The 25,068-nt window shown below is 37.1% G+C and overlaps 1 protein-coding gene across 1 annotated transcript in view; it reads right to left on the reverse strand.

Annotated features, from left to right (window-relative positions):
* The window catches only part of SEMA3E (semaphorin 3E), a 135,304-nt gene that overhangs the window by 3,276 nt on the left and 106,960 nt on the right, over positions 1 to 25,068 (reverse strand). Inside the window, exons 7-16 of the mRNA XM_032107129.1 lie at positions 24,547 to 24,689; positions 22,665 to 22,779; positions 22,255 to 22,324; positions 20,797 to 20,941; positions 15,979 to 16,201; positions 13,261 to 13,352; positions 12,046 to 12,087; positions 8,778 to 8,944; positions 3,153 to 3,220; positions 1,527 to 1,666 (exon numbers count right to left, since the gene is read on the reverse strand). Of these exons, the coding sequence (XP_031963020.1) occupies positions 1,527 to 1,666; positions 3,153 to 3,220; positions 8,778 to 8,944; positions 12,046 to 12,087; positions 13,261 to 13,352; positions 15,979 to 16,201; positions 20,797 to 20,941; positions 22,255 to 22,324; positions 22,665 to 22,779; positions 24,547 to 24,689 (1,205 nt within the window). The remainder of the gene's footprint in view (positions 1 to 1,526; positions 1,667 to 3,152; positions 3,221 to 8,777; positions 8,945 to 12,045; positions 12,088 to 13,260; positions 13,353 to 15,978; positions 16,202 to 20,796; positions 20,942 to 22,254; positions 22,325 to 22,664; positions 22,780 to 24,546; positions 24,690 to 25,068) is intronic.

Raw genomic sequence — 25,068 nt, forward strand, 5'->3', positions numbered from 1 at the left:
AGCACAGGCCTTTGCTATTATATTAAACCAGTGCTATTATTTCTGAACTGTACTTTCATGACCATAGTATTAAATTTTGAGAGGAAGATTAGAGATCCACAAATTTTTAATTCACAGGGATTTTTTAATGACAAAAATATTTACTTGAAATAAAGAAAAGATTGAGCTGTAAATGGAGAACCTTCTAAAGAATCTGGGAAGCATGGAAGAACATATAGTGGAGCAGACAGTTTCCTGTTTTAATTGCAGAGGAAAATAAGTGAGAAACATGCAAATAATCTACTGGATGGAAAACAATAGGGCATTTGCCAGCTGACCTGTGGTAAGGATTCCTGTGAATTCTCTTGTAGACTGGTATGCTTTTGAGGACACATTAATAGGTATTTGTATATCTAACTGCAGGATCGTTATGATCTTAAGGCCTCAGTTCTGTGTCTGGTGTTTGAGTTCCTCCTACAGCTCCCAAAGGCTGCGTTACTGACTACAAGACATTCACAGATGCTGGCAAGCAGGGAGCACTGAGCTGTCTAATCCAGCAGCAGGAGTGGCCACAAAAATGGTATCCTCAGCTTTTCATTTACCAAAAAGGTGATGAATTTAAGCAGAAGTACTGGGTGATGAAGGGATCGAAAGCAGCCCTGAAGAGAAGCACTTGGGGGTACTGAGGGACGAGAAACTGGATGAGAGCTGGCCACACCCACTTGAGGAAAGCCAAGTGTATGTTGTGCTGTATAACAAGAAGTGTGGCCAACAGGTCAAGGGAAGGTATTTGTCCCCTTCTACTCTGCTCTGGTAAGACCCCACCTGGGGTGCTGCATCTGGCTCTGGGATCCTCAGTGCAAGGCAGAAATGGACCTGTTAGGCTGGGGCTGAAGGAGGGTCACAAAAATGAAGAGAGGAATGGGGCACCTCTCCTGTGAAGAAAGAGAGAGCTGGGAGTGCTCAGCCTACAGGACAGGAGGTTCCAGGCAGACCTTATTGTGACCTTTCGATACTTAAAGTGAGGTTATAAGAAAGATGGTAACTTTTGTACCAGCCCCTGTAGTGACATATCTACACTGTAGTGGTATCTACATTGATGTGTATCAGAGAGGTATTGAGGAATAAATATAATATCACCTATGAAGGACTTTCATAATGGCAAAATACATGTAAAAAAGGCAGAGAATCCACCAATATTCATTTGCAAAAGATTCTATAATGTAATGGACAAGGCTGAAAGAATGAATAGATGTTAAGCTGGACTAACACTAGAAATAATATGTACACATTTCACCCCTGAAAAAGCATACCAAGAGAAGTGAAGGATTTTCTTAAATAAGCTTCACTACATTTCTAACATCTGCATTCAAGATGCTGAATGCAAACACCAGGTGAAATTCTCAGGTCTATTAACTCAAGAGACCAGATGAACATAGTGACACACATATACATTTCAGCAACTGATGACAGGAATTCAGTGAAGATGTAATGTTCCTAACAACAGGCTCTTTTATTGGAAAAAGTTAGTCTATAAGAACATTTACCTCTTCCTTCTTAGTTTCATGTGCTCGCTGGACAAACCAGATTACTTTTGCTTGTAAGGTCCGAGGGGTGCACTCCAGAAGGGTGCTGTTGTACTCTATTCCATAAACAAGTCTCTCCTCAGTCTTCTCCAAGACTTCACCTGGAAGGGAAATAAATGTTTCAAAAATGTGTTACTGCAAGTACTTGTTACACTCCATACTTCATTTACTTTTAAGAGTGAAGCTTAATTCAGATCCAACCATATAGTGACTAAAAAGTAATGTCTAATGGAGGTCTGACCTGCTAAATGAATTTTCCCATCATCCCAGACTTTTACAGTATTTGAACAAATTGTGCTGTGACTCACCTAAGATTATACACAGAAAAACAGATCTCAGCCTTTCACACTGGTAATTGCTTGTGCCTGGTTCTTATGAATAGTTAATTTCATTTTCACTCAGTGAAACAGGAGGATTCAAAACATGTTTAAATACAATAAATAATTCAATTCTTTTAGGGATAATGACAGCACATAACCTTTTGCAGAATAAAATTATAAATACTTTAACCAATATTATATACATCCATGCTATACATGTGTAAACTGAATGTATAGTTTGGGCCCAAGGGTGCTAATAAAAACAAAGTGAATGAATTTAATCAAAATTTAATTCTGGTTTTCAATCCAAAAAAAAACACCTAGAGGAGGATAAACTAGTTGTTACACTGGATAAAAGCAATTGCCTCATTAATGAAATCATCTTATTCCATAATAGTGAGAAAGGTTCTTGAGACCACATAGCTTTATACCTTAAAAAATACACTATTTTATATATTGTGATTTCTCTCTTGTATTTCAAACTTGTGGAAGAATTAGCACTTAATATTGGAATATACTTTACCAAAATGTACTATATTCTCCAAAGGACTTCAATTTTAATGAAGCTTTCTCTTGTAAATATATATATATATATATATATATATATATAATATTTAAAATAGTGTTTCTCTGGCTATCTTTCTTGAAGAACCTTTTTTGTTTCATTTTTTTCTCCTACAAATGTATTGTGTGTTATCCTGCAAAATACTGAGGATTTCCAGGCAACTGTTTTCTTTCTGTTTTGCTATTCCCAATACCCATGTTTGAAATCCTCACTTTCTAAAGCTTGAACAACAGCATTAGACACAGTACTCTATCTTTTTTTTTAAGAGAAAACTTGATAATGATCATAAATACACATTTTTGTTCTGGCATGTCACTGGCCCTTCCTGTGCTTCAATTCTGTCAAAGTGTCCTGGTTATTTAATGCACATTTCAGGATGCAGCTCCGTTGTTTCTTATTCCTGCCCCATCTTTCTGCTTTTCTTTCCGTTGGAACCCATTGAGATGCATTATCCACAATTTTGGTCTGAATGTCAGTACTGCAGGACCACATGAACATTTTGGGATGCTCCTGACCTGCCACTGAGACAGTCACTCTTAGACCTGGATGTCAGGGGCTCGTCCCCACAGCCCTTATAACACTACAGGAACATGCCAGTGAAAAGAAGCGAGTGAGATCATGGTCTGGCTCATGCTGTTGGCAAACTCTGTGGTGGCTGTTCCAGGCATTTACAAGCAATTTGTAGGTGTGTGAGTAGATTACCTGTGAACTGCTGGCCAAAGCACTGCTGCGCTGCATTTCCGTGCCGAACATCTTGTCTGCGGAAACGTCTGGAGGGGAAAAAGGGGAAGTATTTGAGAGAACATGTTAGCTTACATGTTGTTGGGTTTATGCTAAATTGGCATTCATTAAAAACTTAAGGAGTTAAATCTTGACTGCTAACAATTTACCATTGTTGTGAGAAGTACTCGTTTATAAATCAGTATTTATAAACCTACTGGGTGACAGGTGTACAGTTATCTGGAGAAGAGACACAATTATGTTTCCATTTTATATATAACTACACTGATGTTATAAATACTAAAACAAGATCTTTTGAACCAACTAGGTAACATTCAGTCAAAGGGACCTTTAGTCTCTCTTTGGGTTCTCTCTCTCTCTCACTCCAGAAAAGAAGGAAATTTTCCTTTTTTAATTTAGAACAATTTCCTATTTGTGTGAATGGTACTTCTTTTATCCCTCACTCTCATGTCGTTTTTTTCACTTGGGAATCTCAAAGCACAGAGGAAATACTTTATTTTATTTCACCTTTGTAGCAGACAGTTACTGAGCTTGTTTTGCTCAAGAGAGAAACAGACACATTCATGAATGCCCATGCCTAGAAAATGAACTGGTGGCAGAACTGTGGTCAGAACATGGGAGCCCTGTTTTTGACCTGGAAGTAATGTCTGTGCTTTTGAAAGAAAATAAGGTTTGGGGGTTTTATATGCATTTACAGAAAAAAAAATTAAAACCATGATTATGTGGTGCATTCCCAGAAGAATTGTGCTTTTATATCGCATTTTTTCTTTGAGTGTCCTGATAAATAAAATTGTTTACTTGGGAAATAAAAGAGTCTATTGGAAGGCTGTATCTTGCTAGATTAGTATGTCCAACAACCTCAAATTTAGTTTCTCTAAGCATGAAGAGTAATTCTACACAGTATTACCAAGGCCAATATAACAGATTAACAGAAGAAATATGCAGTGCAGCAAATCTTTCATGGTAGGTATGTGTACAGTATAAATTATTTATGTTAGAAACAAGCAAAGCCAAAGAGTTCTGTTACTCTTTACTTTTACTACTGAAATAATGTTATTCTACAGTTCCATGTGAACCCAAAAGATAAAATTTTAACTTGGCACAATTTACTGAAATCAATTTACTGAAACTATGCATATTTACACCATCTAAAGGCCTTGTCCATTGATGTTACTCATTTCATTTCTAACCTGGCAGTAGACAGTGATTATTTTCTGAGTTGTGTTATCCATATGGACTCCTGAGCCAATGCTCTTGGTGGACCAAGATCACAGCTTTAACTTCCACTGATATTCAGTGAAGAACCAGTGGTTTTTACACTGTTGTTCCAGGGGAATCTGGAAATTTCGTGAGGAGTGCATTGGGATTTTAGGGAGCAATGCTAACAATACTTGCATCCTATTAAAGAAAAACAGAGATTCTGATGTAGCAACTGGGCCTTATTCTGCCCTGGGAGCTCTCTTTGCGATGTGTAGTGTCAGTGCTGATAAATGCTGTCACCAGGTTTGCAGGTCTGTGTATGTAGATTACTCAGAAGAGACATCCTCCTACACAAATATACATAAACACTATAGGATATGCATTAACCTTTAAAAAAACAAACAAGACAGCCCTGCTTCTGTCAGGTCCAACAGCCCTATCTAGCAGGAACAGGACAGGTGGTAGGCAGGTTCTATTTATTTATCAGTTCCTTAAGATAATTGTAAAGCTAAAAAAATCCTAGTTCTGTAAGACAGGGTTATTTCTCCAGTTTTCAGAATCATTAAAGAAAAAGAAACGTTTGTTTTATGGAATTTAACTGTTGTGACTGTGAAGACTGGGGAAGTTACCAGTTACCAGTGCCTTCACTTGCTATTTTCTTGAATAGGAGGAAAGAATGGGGAGAGGTTCTGAAAGAGAAGGAGATGCTGGAGATAAACTCATTTCACAAATACTGACAGAAGCCTGATTTTTTTTTAATTTTTTCTTAGAAATTATTTTACTCGGAATTCTGTGAATAATAGAGTATCAGACTGAGATAAATTACAGAACAATTTTTAGTGATTAATAAATGTACTGAATGTACGGAAGTATCTTTTGCAATCTATAATTTCATTAATTTAGATTCCAGCCCTTAACCCTGTGCTTTCAGGAAGATAAGTAAAAACGATCTGCAAGATAGAAATACAGTCATCACCATCGTCATCATCGTCATCATCACCATAATTTTCATTTTTCTTTATAATTTCCCAGGAATGTATGAGGCAAAATCAAAATGTCTAGGGAAATAAAGGCACCGCTGTGGTTTGCATAAATGTATCAGTAGACTGCATGCTTGCTGGTGGAGTGGGTGATGGGGAAGGAAGCCAGAGAGGGAGAGGAGGCAGGGGAGTGACTGTCAGCTTCTAAAAATTAGCTAAAGAATCACACTAGACCTACCCAAGCTCAAAGACATTTTAAAATTACTTCAGACCTTTTTCAGCCTGCATGGTGAGCTGGCACAGCAAAGAATCTCACCTTTAGAATTTAGTGCTTGTTCAGATAAAAATTTAATCTGCCTAAATCAGGTTGTAGAACTAATAGTGAGCTAAATCATTTAAGTCCTGGATCTCTGCTTTCTCAAGTGCACTTCATGAAATTTGAATGCAATAGAAATCCCTTCTGCCATCTGAGGTATTTGCAATATGCAGGAGCCTGACACCTGTAATTACCACGGAACTGTGGTGTGCTTGCTGCCAGCATCAATATATGGGATTTTGAGCTCAGTTTTTATTTTTCCTTAATTAAATCCTACATTTAATTAGTTATCCAGGCTATGCATGTACAAGGAATTATAGACTTTCAGAATTTAAAAAATTATTACCAGATGCCAAGCAGAGGGTTTTTGTATTTATGCTTCACTTCTCTCTAAATCCGTTACATGCCTTAGTTTACAGATTTCTCTTTAATGTTTCTCTAAACACTTGTTATACCCTGGAGGCATCAGGATCTAAAGCAGACAGCATTTGGATCAAAGTGGGGAGGACACGTTGTACATCCCTGCCCCAATTCAACTCTTTACCAGTAGGACTGGAACTAAAAAGAGAGCTTTGAGCAGTGCCCTTACTCACTAGCAGTACTGGTCTTACAAATCAAAAGTCCACCTGAACTTACAGCATGAGGGCCACATTTGAGCAGACAGAAGTGGTATTAAGGCCAGCTCAAGTGTGTTGCAATGTAAGGCACAACTCCATGACTTCAGTGAAGGGAGGGATATCAGGAACAGGAGAAACAAGTGTTCTTCAATGCCCCTTACACTCACATTACTTATATCACCATGTGCAGCTCTAGCAGAAATCTGGAGCCCTGAGACAAGGCCAGACTAAGATATGAATGTTCTGGGATGTGGCATTAATTCTGTCTGGAGCCCAAGGAAGCCATGGCAGGGTTATCAACTACTCAGTGCCACTTGGTATCAGAAAACTCCAGGCTGTCTACTGGGACCTGACTTTTCCCGTAGTACTCTTCACCTGGTACGTGACAAGAAAACAACCTAAAACAACTTCTATACACGTCCCTAGTACCTGTCCCTCTCCTGTCCCTGCCACACAGTTAGTGTAAGGTCTTAAATTTAAAATGTTCTGAGCTTCAGCTGTGACCTAAAGTGAACAAGGCGAATGCCATTCATGCCTGTCAACACTTGCTGGCTGTTCCCCAAACTCCTATATGTAAAACAAGTTTTGCAGACTTCGAGAACATTCAATTGAGTGCAAATCCCTTCTCCCGTGCTACACTGCTTATCTTAAGAGAAGGAAGGAGATAACAGCAGTATTTTCTTCTTTTAGAGGCTGACCTGCTGAATGTTGGGGAGGTAAGGCATAGGAAGGTGCCTGGGGTGCTGCCCATATCACTCCACCCTGGATAAATGTGTTTTCAGGGAACTTAAAGGCTGCTACTCTGGAAATTGTCTTAGTTGAGAAACATGTACAACAAAGTTCAGTGAGTTTCTCTTCTCTTTTCTTAGACAGCAAGTAGCCTGCACAACATAAATGGTGATACTGCTAGCAAGTTAAAGGCTGTTGGGAAATTTTTAACCTCCCCTTCCTTTCCAAATGCCTTTTACATCATTAGATGAGTAACCCATATGCTTTATCATTATGATAATCCAATTTCTACTTCTACTGTAGGACATTCATCTCCCTGGCCCACTATATAGCTGCTCATCTTTCTTAATCTAGGCCCTGAGAATTTTAACCAGACTCATCTCACCCTGAGCAGTCAGCCAGAGCCCACTGCTTCCCTTCAGGTCTATTCACAAAAGGCACAAGAAAATTTTGCAATCCTGCTTGCAAAAGCAGTTCAGGTTTCCTGCTTGGTTTAACCTGTGCCTTAGTGCAGTAAATCCAAGAGATTCTTAATTATGCTGAGTCACAGACTGTGTTTCTCATTTGTATTTTTAAATGTGCCTTATCCAAAAAGTGATGTTTCCAAAGGTAACATGACTGTATTAATTATCTTTTATAAAACTCTATGGAAATGTCTGTTATGCCTGATAATAGTCCACCTGCATTTGTTTGAGTGCATCCAGGTTCATGGAAAGATAAGATGTGCAGGATGAAAAATAAATAAATACAAAGCCCCACCTTCCTGATTTTCTTTAGGAAACAATAATACATTTGGGATAATATGCCTTGGCTGGGACTGAACCACCTCCACCAGTTTTGAAAACCCTCTCTGGAATTTATCAAATTTATTCCTGTAGTCCTTTTAGGTCTAATATAAATAGGCATGTATTTTTAGGACCAGTTATTGCAAAAAAAGGCACAGAAAGGTTTTCAATTGCACATTAGCAAAATTTTGCTGACTCAGGTAAGAAATTGCTCTCTCTAGGTGGCAAAGGTGACTAATTTTATGAAGAGGTCTGGATTAAAACACACATGTTCTAGATACTTGATCTGTGTAGCTGAATTGCAGAACCTGGATTTGAGAGGGAAGGGAGGACAACAGGTCCCAGGGAAATCATTGAATGAAAGTGTAAAGGTCAAGAACCACCCAGTGAAGGGTGGTACCAAGAAAGAGTCTCCAAAAGGAAGAATTAAAGCACCCAAATCAGGTTTCTGCTTTGAACTGCCCTCTAGAGTAACTTGCCTTTCCATCCACTGCAGAAAACCTAAACCAAACCTTAGCTTTTGCAGAAATTCTGATTTGATTTTGGCTGGTAAAGGTATATTACTATTAACAAAGATTCTTTTCTTTTTTTTAGAAATTCTGTTGTATATGTTATTGCAGTGTAATATCCTTGCTGTGTAATACTACCAAACTAGGTCTCTGATGTTCAAAGACTTGAAAAGATTCTTAAGGAAATTAAGGTTTACAGTGTAATACAAATAATTACAAAATTACTTAGCTTTAGTCATAAATATATTCCTGGTACACATTTTATGCCATCCTGTGAGTTTGGTTCCTTGCAATCCCCTAAGGTTATGCTGATAAATTAGCAGCTGACATCTCACTGTTTGGTTATGTCTGAGGGGGAGATACAAAGTTGCAGAATACTTTGTGTTGCAGTAGAAACTGTAGATGCAGACATTTTGCAAAAAGCGTATCAGAAAAAGCACCAGCTCTCACCTCTTTGCCTGCACTCCTGTGGGGTAGTATCGCGAGCAGGAGATCCCATCCCAGGCGCAGTAGGGATCCCGAGCGAGGCAGCAGTCGGCGCAGGCTGTGCCGTACATGTCACACTGATGGAACTTCACTTGAGCTATGACTGACTCGGATCCCACATAGAGCTGTTGCTGCAAGAAATACACCACATAGGATTGCTAGAATGTCCACTGAAACTTCTCTTCCCAATGCAGTTATTAATTAATCGTTGCTTGCCGGTTACGCATCCAACCTGTGACCTGAGGGAGGCAGAGTTACTCTGTAGGAAAATATCTGATTACAGATTAAGCTCTCCTACTGAAGGACAGGGAAACAGAAAGAAGGTAAAATGAACAAGTTTATTTTGTCATTTCCTCTGAAGTTTCAGCTTTGTGTTTGAATAGGCAAGGGTTTATATTTCCTTTTCTTCGTCAAGATGTTTTCCAATGCCTCCCTCTTTACACTTGTCTGTCACTTAACTGATCTGCAAAAGTCCCCAGCTTGACATAAAAGACGTTAAAAAAAGAAATCCAGATAGGCAAGGGTTATAAGCAAATTCAAAATGGGACTTTTTAAGTAAATTTAACTCTTGATGTGCCCACTTAGAACATGGTCAGTATTTACATGCACAGTAGTGCTATGATTTGTATAATCCCTCAGTGCACAGGAGATAAATAGATAGATAGATAGATAGATAGATATTTAATTGTTTTCCTGTTGTTGTGCAGTCTTTCCTTACAAATTAACTGATCACTGTCTACTTCTTTAATGTTTATTTGCAGAGTTTGGGTGGGGTTCTTTTCAGCATTAACATTGACTGTTTGAATCTTTTAAGTTCACATAGATGTCTTTTTCAAATCAAATGACAGATAATCTTATTCTTCAGATGCTAACACAATAATTTCAGAAGAGAATACCTTGAATTTACAGGAATTTGAGAAAAAGTCTTGTTGCTGATGAATGTAAATTTTCTGAACACAGAAGTATTCACTGTGCACTGCAATAGAAACTGCTTATGCACAGCTCACTTCCAGTTTTACCAGTCAGAAAAAAGATTCCTAAGCTGTGCTCATCCTAATGGCCAAATTTAGTCATAATTCCTACTCTTCAACCGAGATTTCAAAATCTGGTATTTGAAAATTACTTAAAGATGGAAAATACTGACACCTCATTTAGTCTATCACAAAATAAAGATTTTAATCCAGGTAGTCCATTCTTGTTTCTTATTATACCTCTCATATCTCTTTAGATCACAGAAATTTAACTTTCAGAGATGCCATGGGAAGAAATTAGGAGAGGCTGTTAACAGCAGTGCTTGAAGAATTTTTCTGGTGAGATAAACCAGACGATAGTAGCAGGAACTCAATCTGCCAACTGGAATGAAGAGAAAACCTAGGATACTTGTTTGAGGGGAATTCTTTGTCTGCAAGCACTGCAGTGTGATTGTCCCAGAAGGCATGAACAACACTTTCAATGAGACATACAAGATGAGATTTTCTCTTTTATCTTTTAGCAGGGGTAAAGACTTCTTTAAGTCTTGGTAAATCACAGGAGGGAAAAGAAGCATCTGATATCTAGCCAACTAAACATCAAAGAACATTCTTTCCCAGTCTCTGCAGATAACTAGCTCAGTCCTGAAATCTGATATTTTATGTACCATGACTTGGTGAAGACTGGTCAGTGTTATAAGGATATGGAGACATAGGTAGCAAGGAGGTCTCCACAGGCTCAGTAACTCCAAGTTCAAAAGAGATCAGTGAAGATGCTTGAGGTACATAATTTTTTTCTCATATACTCAACTAAGTTATATTCCTGCTGATTTTAAAGACAAAACTACTTGGTGCCAACTCTGTCCTTAACACTTATTCCAACATTTAATTGTCCTCAGTATCAAAAAACTGTATCCTAATTCAAGAATAAATTTATCTACATTCAACAAGCTGGTCTTGGCTATTTAATCTGATATTGCTTTGCCACTGATGTTTAAGAATCCTCATACATGCCATTTACTTCATACAGTAAAATATGTGTATATGACTCTCCTGTTCTCTCTCTGTCTTCTCTTTGATATTTTGAAAAATATTAAGCTACTTTTACTTCTCACAAGAGGTTTTGCTTTTCAACCACTGGATTGCTTTGGTGTGTTTGTTACAGTTCTCTCCAGATTTTCCAGATATACCTTGAATTAGTAGAGTTAGCAGCCCTCTTGGGAGCTGAATATAATGGAGGAATGCTACTTCAAATTTTATCCTTTTTACTCTTCCAACACAACCCTTTAACCATGACAATTCATTCAGAGTTAAAGGTAAGGCAAACATCTGAAATGACAGAGAGCCTTTCTCCAAATAATCTCTTAGGTGCAGTGTTAGACAATCTAGTCTCCAGAGCTGCTTTCACAGCCCATGAGGAAAGACTGATGTAGGAAATAATTCAAAAATTTTAAACCCAAATCCTCCTCTGAATTAGCATCACAGAACTTTGACTTTCTGCATTACCTACGGGAAGAATGCAAGTTGATTAGACACCAAGACTAAAATAACCTTTTGAGGCACTCTCACACCTCCTAAAACTGCAGTTTTCATTCTTTGTTATGTGTGTTTCACTGTGTTTATGTGCACCTACATTGCACTGGATGTCTAAAATCACTGTTGGACATGTTTAACATTAAGACATAACTGTCCTCAGATGTTTATAATGGCTCCATGCTGAGAAAATACGATGATATGATAAGGATGAGAATCTAACCACAAGAGTAATAAATTGGCTGTTGATTTCAGAAGATACTTGCAGAAACTCAAAAAGGACTCAGATCCAAACAGCCTTAGAGGGCAACTGAATATGTGGGAGAGCCAGCAAGGCTCTTTTTGCACTGATATCCCCATGGGGCTGAAGTCTGCCTGCATTTATCAAAAAAGAACTTTTCTGTGAATTGCTATATCCATCCACCAAGCTAATCTCTAGTATGACAGTAATTTATGAAACAGATTAGTTTTTATCCATTTTTTTATCCATTGATATGCATGATATTGTGAACTAAGGATATTTAACATTAGAACTGAAAAACATAAATGCATTATAAAGAAACAGAACATATAACCAAGAGTTTGTTACCAAAGGATTACATGTATCCAACCAGATCTCATTATAGATGATGTACATCTGCCTATGTATCTATGCATCTACCTCTGTGAAGTTTACAGCTTTATTACATTTGAGTCACAATCATCACATTTCAAACTTGTAAAATACTTACCCTTTTTGAAGAGATTTCCATAGAAATAATAGGAACTGGCATCTAAAAAAACAGGAAATACTTGCTTGGTTAGAAAAAAGAGTATCTTTTTGCTATGGAAATAAATCAGGTAAAATAGGATTGATATTTACTTATTGCATTCAGCTTTGCTAAATACTTTGACTTTCTTTAAGAAAGGTATGAGGAAATTGTGACTTTCAGAAGTATTGTTTTAAAACAGTTTATTTAGAAACAACCAGCCAACACTTAATCCAGGATTATCAGAGCTACAGGAACACTACAATTTCCCTGTCAAACATGACATTAGCTCTTGCCACCACTGAATCTCTTTTGTCCTGCTTGAGAGTGATAAGTGGAGTGTTTTTTATAACAAAACATTCATTGAAGATAAGATAAAAATAGCAGGAATTCCTTCTTTTACCATTGTCCTCACTACCCTCTGCTCAGATTGCTTGGAGCAATACATAGCCCCTCATAGTTCAGTTGAAAAGTAGTTTAATCAAGAAGGGCAAATTCTGTGATTTTCCCCCCAGGCAACAAGTCAATAGTTACACTACCTAAATTCAGGTACCAGGTTTAAATGTCTAACTTTAGACATTAGATTTTCCCATTTGTTTGAAGCAGGTTAGCGTCCTGCTTGATGTGGCATGATGAGAATGCTCAGTAAGAGAATTTTAAAATATTAGCTTTGTCACGTGCCAAGCACTGAGCTTTAGTCATTGGTTATTTTTAGCAGAATGGAGTTCTGCCTCACTAGGGCCCAGGTTTGCCCACTGCAGAGACAGACTAACTGATTCACTCTTTCTGAGGATTGGGCTTTTTATATTTGGACCTCATTTAAGCTTCCAAGATTGAATTAAAAGTGTATAACTGCACATTTTTATGTGTGCAGTTATACTCTTTTAATTACTTAACTGGATATGAGGGAGAATTAAACAAAATTCAGTAAGTTTCTAATTAAAAGTTCCACTACAATGTCCAAGTACATAAATAGAAAGGCAGTAGTTGTGATTTGCTTCAACATGCTTTGGTACTTGGGCCATTAGAAAAACTTCATTTGAAAATGAAGGTTTCTGTCATAAAATTGCTAGATATTTAGAAAATTTCTTGCACACAGGTATTATATATTTCACTATCCTCAGACTTTTTTTAGATATTTTAATTCTGCAGAAAATTCAAGACTTGTGTATATACTTCGTATACAGCACAGTTCACCTTGAATACTTGCAGCTCTTCAAGAATCACTTCTTCCATTGATTCTGTCTCTTGATTGTAAATTGTTATGACTTTCAGCACAATACCATTATCTGAATATAAATTTAAAACAAAACAAAAGTAAAGGTTATGATTGGTTGAAACATTTATACGGCCTTCAAATACCTGAAATGACTACTTCAAATTGATAAGGGATTGAAATGTATAAATATGAAAAGATAGTTACATATTGCTTTCACTAATGAGGATTCTTACTCTTAGAAAATGTAATATTTGACAATTTGTCCCCCGCAAATGAGTCAACTTAGACATTTGTAAGAGACATAATTAATTGTATTTTTCAAACACTGGATCATAACCTCTTGTGAATAGCAAAAGGATCACAGAGAGTGACCATACTTCAGAAAAAGAAATGGGAGTAGGTGGAAGCCTAGTGCATTGAAGCAACAAGTGTAAAGTAGCTTTAATTATAGGACCTAAGTGTTTACACTAGATAGGAAACTACTAATATCCTTAATTGCTGACAGCAGCTCCATTCACCCAGGCAAGAGTACAAAAACCTTCAGAGGTTCATAGTGCACAATTCTCACCCTCCTCTAAGGAAACACTGAGCTGCTGTTGAGCTGAAGGTGTTAGTCAAAGGGAGATGAACCAAAATATAAGATGCACATTCAAAAAGACCAAGGCACATTGGATTTAGATTTATCAATCTCTCTGTCACTGCAACTCTTGCAGGAAATTAAAACACACAAATAACATCTGGTCTTCCACCACTTTGGTTTTTCCTTGCTGGCTATTAATAGGAAAGCCTTGCTGTCCTTAATCTGAAAATCTGTCATCAACAATGGCAAATATCACTTCCTTTCTTCTCTTACTTTCAGTCATCTTTGATTTACACGGGAAATATTAAGCAGGGAAGCACTGGGGAAAATGTTCAGCAAAAGATCAAAAGGCTGAAACAAAAAGAGGAACGATTAAACTGGGGTCATACACCATTTTTCAAAGAGAATATGTAATCAAAGGCAACCATTTTGTAGTAGAACAGTGAAAAAATTTGTATTCCAAGCTCTGATTTTTATAAGTAAGTCTCTCTTCAAATCCTGCTGACAGACATGTAAAAGCTCTGATGTTCAGGCTTTGCCTTTGATGAACCTTTCTAACCTGCACTGCTACCCTAAGGAAACTTTCTCAACTTTAAGATGCTGCTTACTTATGTTACACAAAGGTGTTGGACTGGGATTAAAAAAGATATATCAACCCTTTCTTAACATTATTTTGTCCAAAGAAGCCATGAGTTTTCTGATGGGAGCTTTGCTGGAGTAGTGATTGCAAGTTTCATTTCAGAGTTTCTAAAACTCAAATTCTTTTGCTGGAATTTCATATCACCTGAGATCAGACAGCTTGAGAACACTTGGCAGCTGTTGGGGGCCAATCTTGCAGAGGTCTAAAGCACACACTTAAGCCCCTTTGGATTCAACTTTGATGAACATAAGACTTGTGTACAAGAATATCTGATGCAGTCTCAATCAGAAATTCAAGGAGAAAATATAAAGAATGTAGGAGCCACTGTACAATCTGCTGTACAGAAATAAGTGACACATTGTACAGGGTTTTACAGACCACAGTAAGTCCTTTACCCAGACCATACTGAGGCATTCAAAACCTTAGAAAACAAAACTAATATAAATAAGACTTTGCTATTCTATGAACATGCTTTTTTTGAATGTTCTCAACACTGAAATGTACTTACCAGAGGAATTTCATTGGTAAAAATAATTCACTGGAACTTCTTTCCTAGACGAAATGGTCAAAATGGTTTGTGATACCACTCCTGTTGTTACACTGATTAAATGTGAATGTAAGAATCCTTGGTTGTTTTTTTTTTTTTCCCAGACAGATTAGATGTAACTTAAGTCTTGTCTAGGTCCAGCATTTCATCTTGTTTTATTATTTTTTTTTTTTATTTTTCAAATACCATTAGGGTATTTATTTTTTCTCTGCTTTCTTAGACTTAGTGCAGCTGTATGTTATATTTTGCCTTAATTGTGTTTGTTAGGAAGATGTTTAAAAATTCTTGTTAAACAAGCTCTCTATATTTTAATAAAATGGCACAGAAGAAAGACAAGAAAACTTGGCAGGAAATTCTAACAGTTTTGGGTTTTTTAAAATTGGGCATTTCCTCCTTCCTTGCTTGAGCTGTGTTTTAACCCAAATCTGGAAGCTGGCAGGTTTTTTTTTAATGGTATCAGCTAGACTTGTTGTCTTCAGAACTGAGGAAGAGAAACTGTGGAATAAAGCCAATAACTAGAACTGATATTTTTAGAAATCATGTCACCTTTGTTTCTCTCAGGTCTCCAAGTCTCAGCTCAGCTACATCACTGTGTTCTGAAGTTTAAAAAATAAGGCTGGTTGTCCTGCAATTTTTTTTAATGTTCTTTTTTGAAAAGAAAAGAAATTAAAATGGAATCCTATAATTGTTTATCTTGCTAGTCTTTAAAGGTATCCCTACAATTACTTTCCTATATAATGTTAGCATCACAATGAAGCACATGTTAGAATGACTAACATCCTCTGTAAGGTGAAGACTGGCACAGGCATGAAAGGAAAAATTGTTAAAAAGGAATGCTGTATTGATTTGCTTCATCCTGGAGAAAAAAACCAACAAAACAACTTACTAAATTGTAAATGTAAAAATTCTTTCTTGTTTTCTGTATTTACCTGTGCCAATGAACAAAACATCATATTGCCCATCTTCAGCTTCCACTCTGTCCACTGCTATTTGTTTAAGATTGTACTTTCCATCTGTTTTAACTAGTATTGGTTTCTTATGAACAGGCCTGATGGGCTGATACATCAGTGGATGACTCCTGGCAAAATGGACAGCTTCATCAGGATAGTCTTTAGTGGTAGTGTACAGCCCACCGTTCACCTTGCTGGCACACTGCAAAAACATAGAACACAGATTATCCTGAAGGTTTGCCCAAGAAATTGTCAGAAGAGGGTCTTGTTTTTAGGGATAAAGACAAGTCTACAGAAAACCAAGCACAGAAGACCCCAGTGGGAATTGGGACAGTGAACTCTGTACTTTATGCATGTGTGGATTATTAATCATGAGAAGAAAGGAAATGCTGAACAGTGCCTTGACACTGTCATGTTTAGAAAGAAGTTCCTCCCTTTTGGCATACTAAGAGCAGAATAAAGAGTAACACTTCTAGATTTTGACAAAAGCCATAGTGCTTATGTCTTCCCCAAATTCATATTGAAGATGTAATCGAAATGGCCATTGACATAGTGAGAAGAAAAGGGTTTTCTATCCCAGTAGAGAAACAGCCATGCAAAATCAGCAGAACACTAATGCTTGAAATCAATCTCTAGTCTTATTATTTTTTGATTGCAAAATATATTACCATAAGAAACTAAACACACTTAAAAATTATGCCATCAGCAACAGTAATTCTTGATTTTAGGCATTCTAACAGTATTATGTTTGATTCTAATTCCTGACTCTAGATGACAGTATTATATATCACAGTTTAGCTTCAAATACCAATGTTTGCATTGATCAATCTACCAGTTTGCAAAGCAAATAAACTTTATGTCAATGACTGATTAAAAGAGGCTTACTCCTTCAGTCAAATATGCAATTAGAGATAATTTAATGCGTTAAAGAGAGAAGTTAATTTTAGGATGCTTTGTGAACGAGATAGTGTTTCCCAACTGAACATAGATCCTACATTTCCAATTTGCTTCATGACGTCTAATTGAAACCAGTTATGATCAAGCTGGAAATATCTCAGTAACCATTTACTTTCTGCAAATATTCATAAGACAGTGTGGTTTTAAGAAGCATTTCAAGCAAAGCCACAGTAGCAGCCTTTCTCTATTTAAATTGGATTTTTCGATCAATAAAACGAAATAAAATACTCCTTATGTTTACTGAAAACAGTAATTTTAAACTTGTGGTCAGCTGTAATCGACAATAACAAACTCCTGCACTTGTCAGCTGGGGCAATGTTTGTTTCCACTTTTTGGGCTTAGCTACAGGAAAGTATTTGTTCAGTGTTGACTTGAAAGTAATTGTCTAATCAACCTAGTGATGGAATTTCACCAGCTGTTTGCAATAAAGAGACAGAGCTGGAGCATGAAGACAGGCTAAGCCTGTGCTTCCCATGCACTGCACTGCATATCAAGTGTATAGGCATTGCCAGGTTCCCTTTGCAAAGTTCTGGTCCTGGAGAGATTTAATAAAAATAATCATTCACAGGCTTTTCATTTTAATTAAATAAAATCAAGTAGTCTAGAAAGAAAACAGTAGAGGCAGCTGTCTCTGAAGTCTATCAACACCACTTTTGATGTAGCTGATGTCATTTCCAGAAGCAAAACAGCCTAAATGAACTAAAAGAACCAGCAGAGATTATGGCAGAGGATTGTGGAGTCTGTCAGAACCTGTGTGACTCTTAACAGTGGCTTTCTGTTTATTTAGCTTTAAGCTCTACTCTCATTCCTTATAGACTTATTCTTTACTCATTCAATACCTAACATCAATGAGTGCTGATTCTCAGAGATGCCCATTAGGTTATTTTTGGCCTCTTGTCAGTGTCACTCCTGTAATGGGAAAGGTAGTGGGATTTAGTTTACCAACATGCTGCACATTCTTTGGAGTGTGAAACCTAACACTTGGCTGCAGCCCGCTACACAATTTTTCTTCATGCTACTGAATAAACATTGAAAAGACCTCTAAACTCTGCCCTAAATGAGTAGCTAAAAATGAATCAGTTAATGTTCTGTTAGCTGGCAGAGCCATTTACTTCAGCCTCTGATGAGCTCTGCAACATATAAAGAAAACCACGGTTAAATCTATTAGCACCCAGGAGAGAACTGCTTCCTCAGCTAATTTTCCCCTGATATTGGGAAATTACTTGCACTCTTCTGCTCCTTTTTCAGTTCCTATGCCTTGCTTTTTTGGGGAGGTGACACTCTAGTCTGACCCAAACGTGGCCAAGGAAGAGAAGCATTGAAAACAAGTGGAACTTAGGGCAGCCTCTCTAAAAATCATTGCCAGCCTTGCCGAAGTGCTGGTGCTGTGCTCTCTCCTTCTTGCCAAAAAGACACCATTTAATCTTCAGTGCTAGGAGATATCAATGTAATAACTGCAGTCATTAATACTGAATTCATGCCTGTGTTTAATACTAGTCCAAATAATATATGTGAGATGTTCTACTGCCTGGAAAAAAATGAATACCACTTAAAGAACTTGGATTGTACCACCTTTGCAAAATGTAAAGCCATTCTGCAATCCATGCATGGTACTGTCTCATTATTTGGTAAAAGTGCAAAACCCATACATTTGATATACAAAATATCAAATATGAAACTAACAATTCCTTTGAATTCAACCATTTTTCCCAAAATGCTATAATTTATTTACCTGTCTTTCTATCCTGACTCAATACTAATGGCTCCAATTGGTGTCAAACAGACAAAAAAGTATTTGGTATTGATGTCAGTAGTGCTACAGGGGTACTTCATTGGCCAAGATGTTCAAATCATATCCATAATGTTTAAATCCTAGATAATCTCTTTTTTTGAACAATTCCTTCTACATTTTGACTTACATCTGTAACCCCAAGAGAAGTAGAGAAAAATATTAATCTTAAATGATTAATTTTAAATGAGAAAGGACATTCATTTGAAATCATACTACAAGGAGAAAAACTTCAATGGAATGGAGTAGATAAGATAACACACCTCTCATTCCTGAGATCTGGTGATAAATGAATTGTATGCAATGCTTATTTCTGGAAATGATTGTTTTTAGTATAAAGGAGAATACTGATTCAATTATCAAAGGGAAAACAGCACTGAAAGGAACATCCAGCAACTGTTTATTCCACCTTTAATATCAAGAGAGCGAGCCCCTAGCCTGAGAGGAGATTAAGAGGTGAAGTGTGGAAACTTCGGTGGGGAGGGGGGGGTGGATTTAGACAAGCAGCTGTTAGAAATGTCTTTGCTCAGAGTTAGAAATCTGCCCAATGACAAGGGATAGACCTTCATGAGTGTAAACAAAAGCAGCTTTGCAGCACATGACAATTGCCATGGGTGGGTAGGTAGTTGTAATCCCAAAAAATAGGGCAAAAAAGAATTCCTGGATGTTTTACTTCCCTGAGTTAGCCTGGCATTGCCTGCCTCCTTCTGGAAGCCCTGGCTGTGCCTGTTCTGTGAGATGGTGACAGGCCCTGCAATGCAAAGAGCACCTTCAACCTGCACCAGCAGGTGCGCTCCTCACCCCTTGAGTGGGGATGTGAGAGCCCTGGCACAGAAACTGCAGAAACACCTAAAGAGACACTGAAATGGGAAAATGGCTTGAGGTGAAGATTACTTGTGATGTCCTTGAGAAAACAACATAAGAATTAGGAATCCCTTGTAGAAGTTAATTACTTGTTACTTAGATCATGAATTTGTGATTTCCTCCAGAAATCTAAGTACCAGACAGGAACAACTCTCTACATGACAGCACCTCTGTAGTTGCTGAATGCTCACTACACTAATTCCCATCTAATTGCATTTCCAAAATATTTCTTGTTTCTTTCCTTCCATTAATCATCATTGAAAAATAATTATTTTTATAAAGAAACTTGTGTGAAAATTAATAAAAAGTGTGAATGATTTTTCTGAGTTTGGTTTTTTACAGTGTTGTTTTAATATTTTTATATTCTTTGTAAAGGGTACAGAACAAGAATGTTGATAAGCTCAGGAACCTGACTGAAGGGTAGTAAAATCTTACTCTGTGATGTCTGAAAGGAAATCAGTGAATTGTGAGGGTACCAGACCATTGCTTCCAGAAAGAACCAATCTTGAGCAAAGGGCTTTGAATGATGGAGAATTCGCTCCTTGTCTACAAATGCATTTATTCTGATTAGTTACTTTTATTAAAATATGTCTCATTTCTAACCTGTGCATTGATCTAAATTACAGAAGTATTTAAATTTGATCCTTTTGGAAAATGAGGTGGAAAAAAGGAATGAGAATCACCTGACATAAAAATAGTGGATTCTCTTTTGTTTTGTTTTGTTTTTTTCTCTTCTTTTCTTCCTTTTACACTTGTTAAATGTCCCAGTTTCACCACACAAAAGAAAGAAAGTGAGGCTCCTTCACAGGTAATGCACTTACTGTTTCTGAATACAGCATCTGACCCACCTTCTAGAGCTGCCTCTTTCTATCCCTTTTGCCTGGGGTCCTAATTTTGGGACCTTAGAACCCTTACACAAAGTTGATAAAATCATGTCCCAACAGGATTTTGAAAAATTGTATATACTTGATCCCAGTATTTTCCTCTGGAAAATGTATGGTTCTAGTACTTGATTAAACCTATTGCTGAGCCACTCCACACTTCTCCAGGAGTAGCTGGAGTATGTAGATATTCAAAGGACTATATCCTGCACTGTGAAGTCGGGAAGATTTTGCATTAGCCGCAGTCTGCTTTTTCTTTCCAAAGTCTTTTACATAGCAAAGCAGTGGAAAATAGATTGTACTTACTGAACCAGGTCTAGGATAAGGTACTTTTCTTTCATAGAGAGCCCAGTGGTATTCAGGTCCTTCTTTATGAGCATATGGTCCATTGAAAGCTGCTCGGACGCTTGCCATGTGGTAAACACATATAGCATATCCTCTAAATATATTGCTATGAAGTAAAATTTAAAGACATTGTTAAAGCAGTATGTCACATTCTGTCCATATAATACTGGAATTATAATGTAATTAAAACCAAGTCACATTTCAAGAGTATTCAGGGAGAAAACACTGCTTATTCGTTCCTATATGCTTTTCTTCTAAATACTGCATCCAATGTTCTTTAAAAGTCTTTAATGTGTTTATATTCATAAAATTTCTCCAAGGGAGCTCTGTGTTGTTATGCCAAAATCTGATGATGGTGTACACAAACTCTAAATTACTTGTTTAGAAACACAGAGGAAGCACAACAGTCTGAACTCAGATCCTGTATGTCTTTGATTAGTGACCTAAATAGTTAATCATTTTTCTCCTCCAAAATTTTTCCTACTGTTTTTGCTTGGAAAGATGGGAACCAACCAATGCTGACTAAAGTGAACAATCCTAAAATGAGTCCTTTTTGTATTGAGTGGGAATGTTAGTTGGTATTATTAGTTAGAACAGATCACTTTATGTAGAACAATCCAGATAAAAGTTTCTATTTTATTTTTACATTTTATTCTAATATTTTTTTTATTTTGTTCCATAAAAGAATTTGTTTTTTTAATTTTTTTTAAAGAAGGATCAATGTTCTCTACAAAGAAATTATTTCTGAAGACTGCAGAAGTTAATCCAGATAATTTTAATTAGGTGCCCACCTTTCTCGGCTGGCATCAAGAGCCAGTAGGAAATGTCAGGTGTCTGCAATCCTAGAGGAGCAGATCTGCCTTCTGTTACTAATAAAAATAATAAATCAGGAGAAAATGGCAAAAGCACAGGTGCTCTTTTCTAGCAGTTGCATCCTAAACTAAGCTGAGAGTACTGTGTGCTTGCACTCGAACTAGGCTGCAGTGGAAAAGGAAAAGGAGGCCACCAGCAACAACGCATCTGGTACTTTAGGCTTCACTAAGAAGTCAGCAGGAATTTAAGCTGCTATCTACTTAACCTTGAATTACAGTGGAGCTCTTGAAGGAAGACAGGTGGCTCTGAGATGCTGTTCTTATAAGCATGCAGGAGTGCATATACTTTGACACAGGAAATTGTCAAGCTGAGAAACATTTAATTAATTTGTGATCCAGATATGCTGAATCACAGAATGACACTTCAGGCCCCTGTGTGTTATGGAGAAGTTTTTACATTAGCAAGGAAGCCCACTGTGAATAGAGAACTGAGATTCAACTGTTTACTATATATTTGCTAAGGGATAGGTATCATCCAGCTTCTATCTTTTTAATAGACTGTTCAAACATTCCTCTATGGCTGCTATTATTTCTTCTAGTTGTTTACCTTGTAGTGTTGAAGAGGCCAAATATCACTGGATTTTTGTTATCACGAGTTTGCAGCAAAAACACATCCTCTGTAAAATTTAAATGCCATGTTATTGTTAAAAAACTACTTTTCTCAGCCCCCCCAAAAGAAAATTCATTGGTTGTTAAAAGCATAATCATATTTGACTCATTTATTCTATTTAATTTTATGCAGATTTTAAAACAATCTTTAAAAACAATGCAATGCATAAAGGAGTAATTGGTGATAGTGAACTCCATATATATTCCAACTTCATATACATTGGAAACAATGCTAACCACCATTCCCTGATAATGAATACAAGTGCAATATTTGGCTGTAAAATGTGTTATCATGAAGTTAGATGTTTTTTCCATGGTTTCAAGTTTGTTACCATCTAGGATATTTACCTAATTCATCAAAATGTGTATCAATTCCGTTTCTCCCAGGCACAGAACAAACTAGCCTGGTTTTGAGGAAAGTGGTCCATTTATTGACGAGCATTCGCTGGCCTCCCATGTCATTCTGTTTAGAGAGAAACAAATGCCCATGGTAATTTGAATGAGTAAGTCTGGAAGCACAAACTTCTCTGATGAATTAATTGCTCATTGTATCCTCTAATGTCAAAAGCATCCATTTTCAAACCATATGTCTATTACTAGTATTATTTCTCTGGAGTCAGTTTTCAAGTAGGATTGCGCTGATCAAGTCCAGGTCTCATTAAGATCTGTGGTTTCATAAGAATTTTTTAATTCTGTGCCATATCCCTGGATAGTTTTAGCTATACAGCTGTTGTAAAGCTTTTTTTTATTGGTCATTTTTGCAAACTAGATATACTGAGTATGTTACTGAACTTTAGCTTTGCTTTAAGAGCTCAGTGCAGCTTTAATTCAATGCATTTGGAAACTGAAGCCCTGAATCTATCTATAGAGCTGGTGCAGATGGGGCAAGTCTGAGGTAATTATTTACATGGTTTTCTAACAAATTCTCAACAACTTTAGACAACACCTGCCTCGCTATGGCTGTCTCACCTTTTTCTTGTTCTTGCAACAGTTGTGACTTTCAAGAAAAGGGAACATTTAGTACTACTTAGCAATCAGGTTTTGTAACCTTTAGGTAACATTCTCAATCTGTGGCCTTATATTCAAGACCCGTGTAACTGGCTGTTGAAGGCTCTGCAATAGGCTTGCAAAACTCGTCCCACAAACAGATCTGTTTTCCTCAGAAAAGTAGAACTATGAGGAGTAGATGACTCTGTGTTGCGAAACCTGTTACAGCTCAGATGAAAATGTAAAAGCTGGGGGAAAAAAGCCAGTCCTTGAATCACCAGCTAGATTTTTTTTGTATTCACTAAATCAAATCTGAATTCTGACATACAGCTGTGAAGTTAATGGCCAGATACATTTTGGAGAAGTGGAAGAGAAAGGTCAGTGGGATTTTGTTTTAACCCATGGCTAGAGATAAGACTTCCCGGTGGATATATTGCAGAGTAGAGGGAACTATTAAAATAATCTATTCAGGCATATATTCAGAACGTAAGTCAAAGAATTTCAGTTTGGATCTTGATGCAGGCTGGAATCCAGAAAGCCAAGTGGCTTTGTGAACATTAATGTCTGAGGCTGCATATTGGGAGTTTGCATACATCAGATGTTTTTAAGTTATACATGAATACCCAAGAAAGTTTAAGGAGCAGTATTCTGGTGAGCATATGTGATGAATACCACACATCCAGGTGACAGAAAATAATTAACTTGTATCTTGCTCTTTGCCCAATAGTTTTAGGAAGGTATCCCCTACACTGGGGGGAGGGGAGGGGGGGGGTATACAGGGGGAATACAAACTTTTTTTTAAACAAAATCAGATCTTGAGAAAGAACTTTCTCTTTCCTTCCTTTAATCAGGCAGATGAAGTCCCAGTGGGAATGGGAGAGTTCCTCTTGTCAGCCTTACAGTAATTGATTACTAGAAAAGGAATGCACCCAAAATTCATCAGTGTTTAGAGAGCACCAATATGGGCAGCTGGGAGATCATATGTTAACAGTGCTCCTTGCCAGCAACTGCCTCATTCCTCTGTGTGGGGCAGGGAGCCAAAAAGAGATGAGATCAACACACCAGGAGGATAGCGTGAGTGGGAAATGGATAACTGAACAGAGCAGTAGAGGGAAGCAAAGCCTTTCCTCATGATTTTTCTGGTCCTTCCCGTAAAACTTCAGTCTGTCCGTGAAAATAATTTGCTGGACAATTCATCATTTGTTCTAGTTTCTTATCTGCACAATCAGAGAAAGGATCTTACCGCACATACACGTCCCACTCTGGTATATATGGCGTGAGTGCTTGTCTCAGCTTCTAAAGCTTTTTCAGTAAAGAAGAAATATACTTTGTTATCATCGTGGTCTTCATTGTCAGGAATCATGTATGAGCCAACGAATTTTGGTTCTTTAAAAAAAACCAAAAATTATTTGAGTCCAGTTGTTAAAATACTGTCTTATTTTTTCAAGCCTTAAAATCAGCTGATAGAAACTAAAAAATAAAACAAGAGGTAAGGGGTCTGTGAGTCAGAGAGCTACCAAAGCACAACTGAGTTGATAGAAATAGTAAAAAACGTTTTTTTATTTGGTGGGTATCTATAGAACATGTGGAATACATTAATGTTGAAGTATTTTTATACCTCCAATTGACAAATTAATATTCCTTTGTATTTTTGCAAAAGATTATTTTCCAGTCCCATTCTCTGTGTTTTATATACTTTAATTTGAATTAGGCTAAAACTCAACACTAATATTTGCATAGCAATCTCCAATCCCGTGCAAACCAG

This window comes from Corvus moneduloides, chromosome 4 (genome assembly GCF_009650955.1).
Source record: "Corvus moneduloides isolate bCorMon1 chromosome 4, bCorMon1.pri, whole genome shotgun sequence".
In the NCBI taxonomy this organism is placed as follows: Eukaryota; Metazoa; Chordata; class Aves; order Passeriformes; family Corvidae; genus Corvus; species Corvus moneduloides.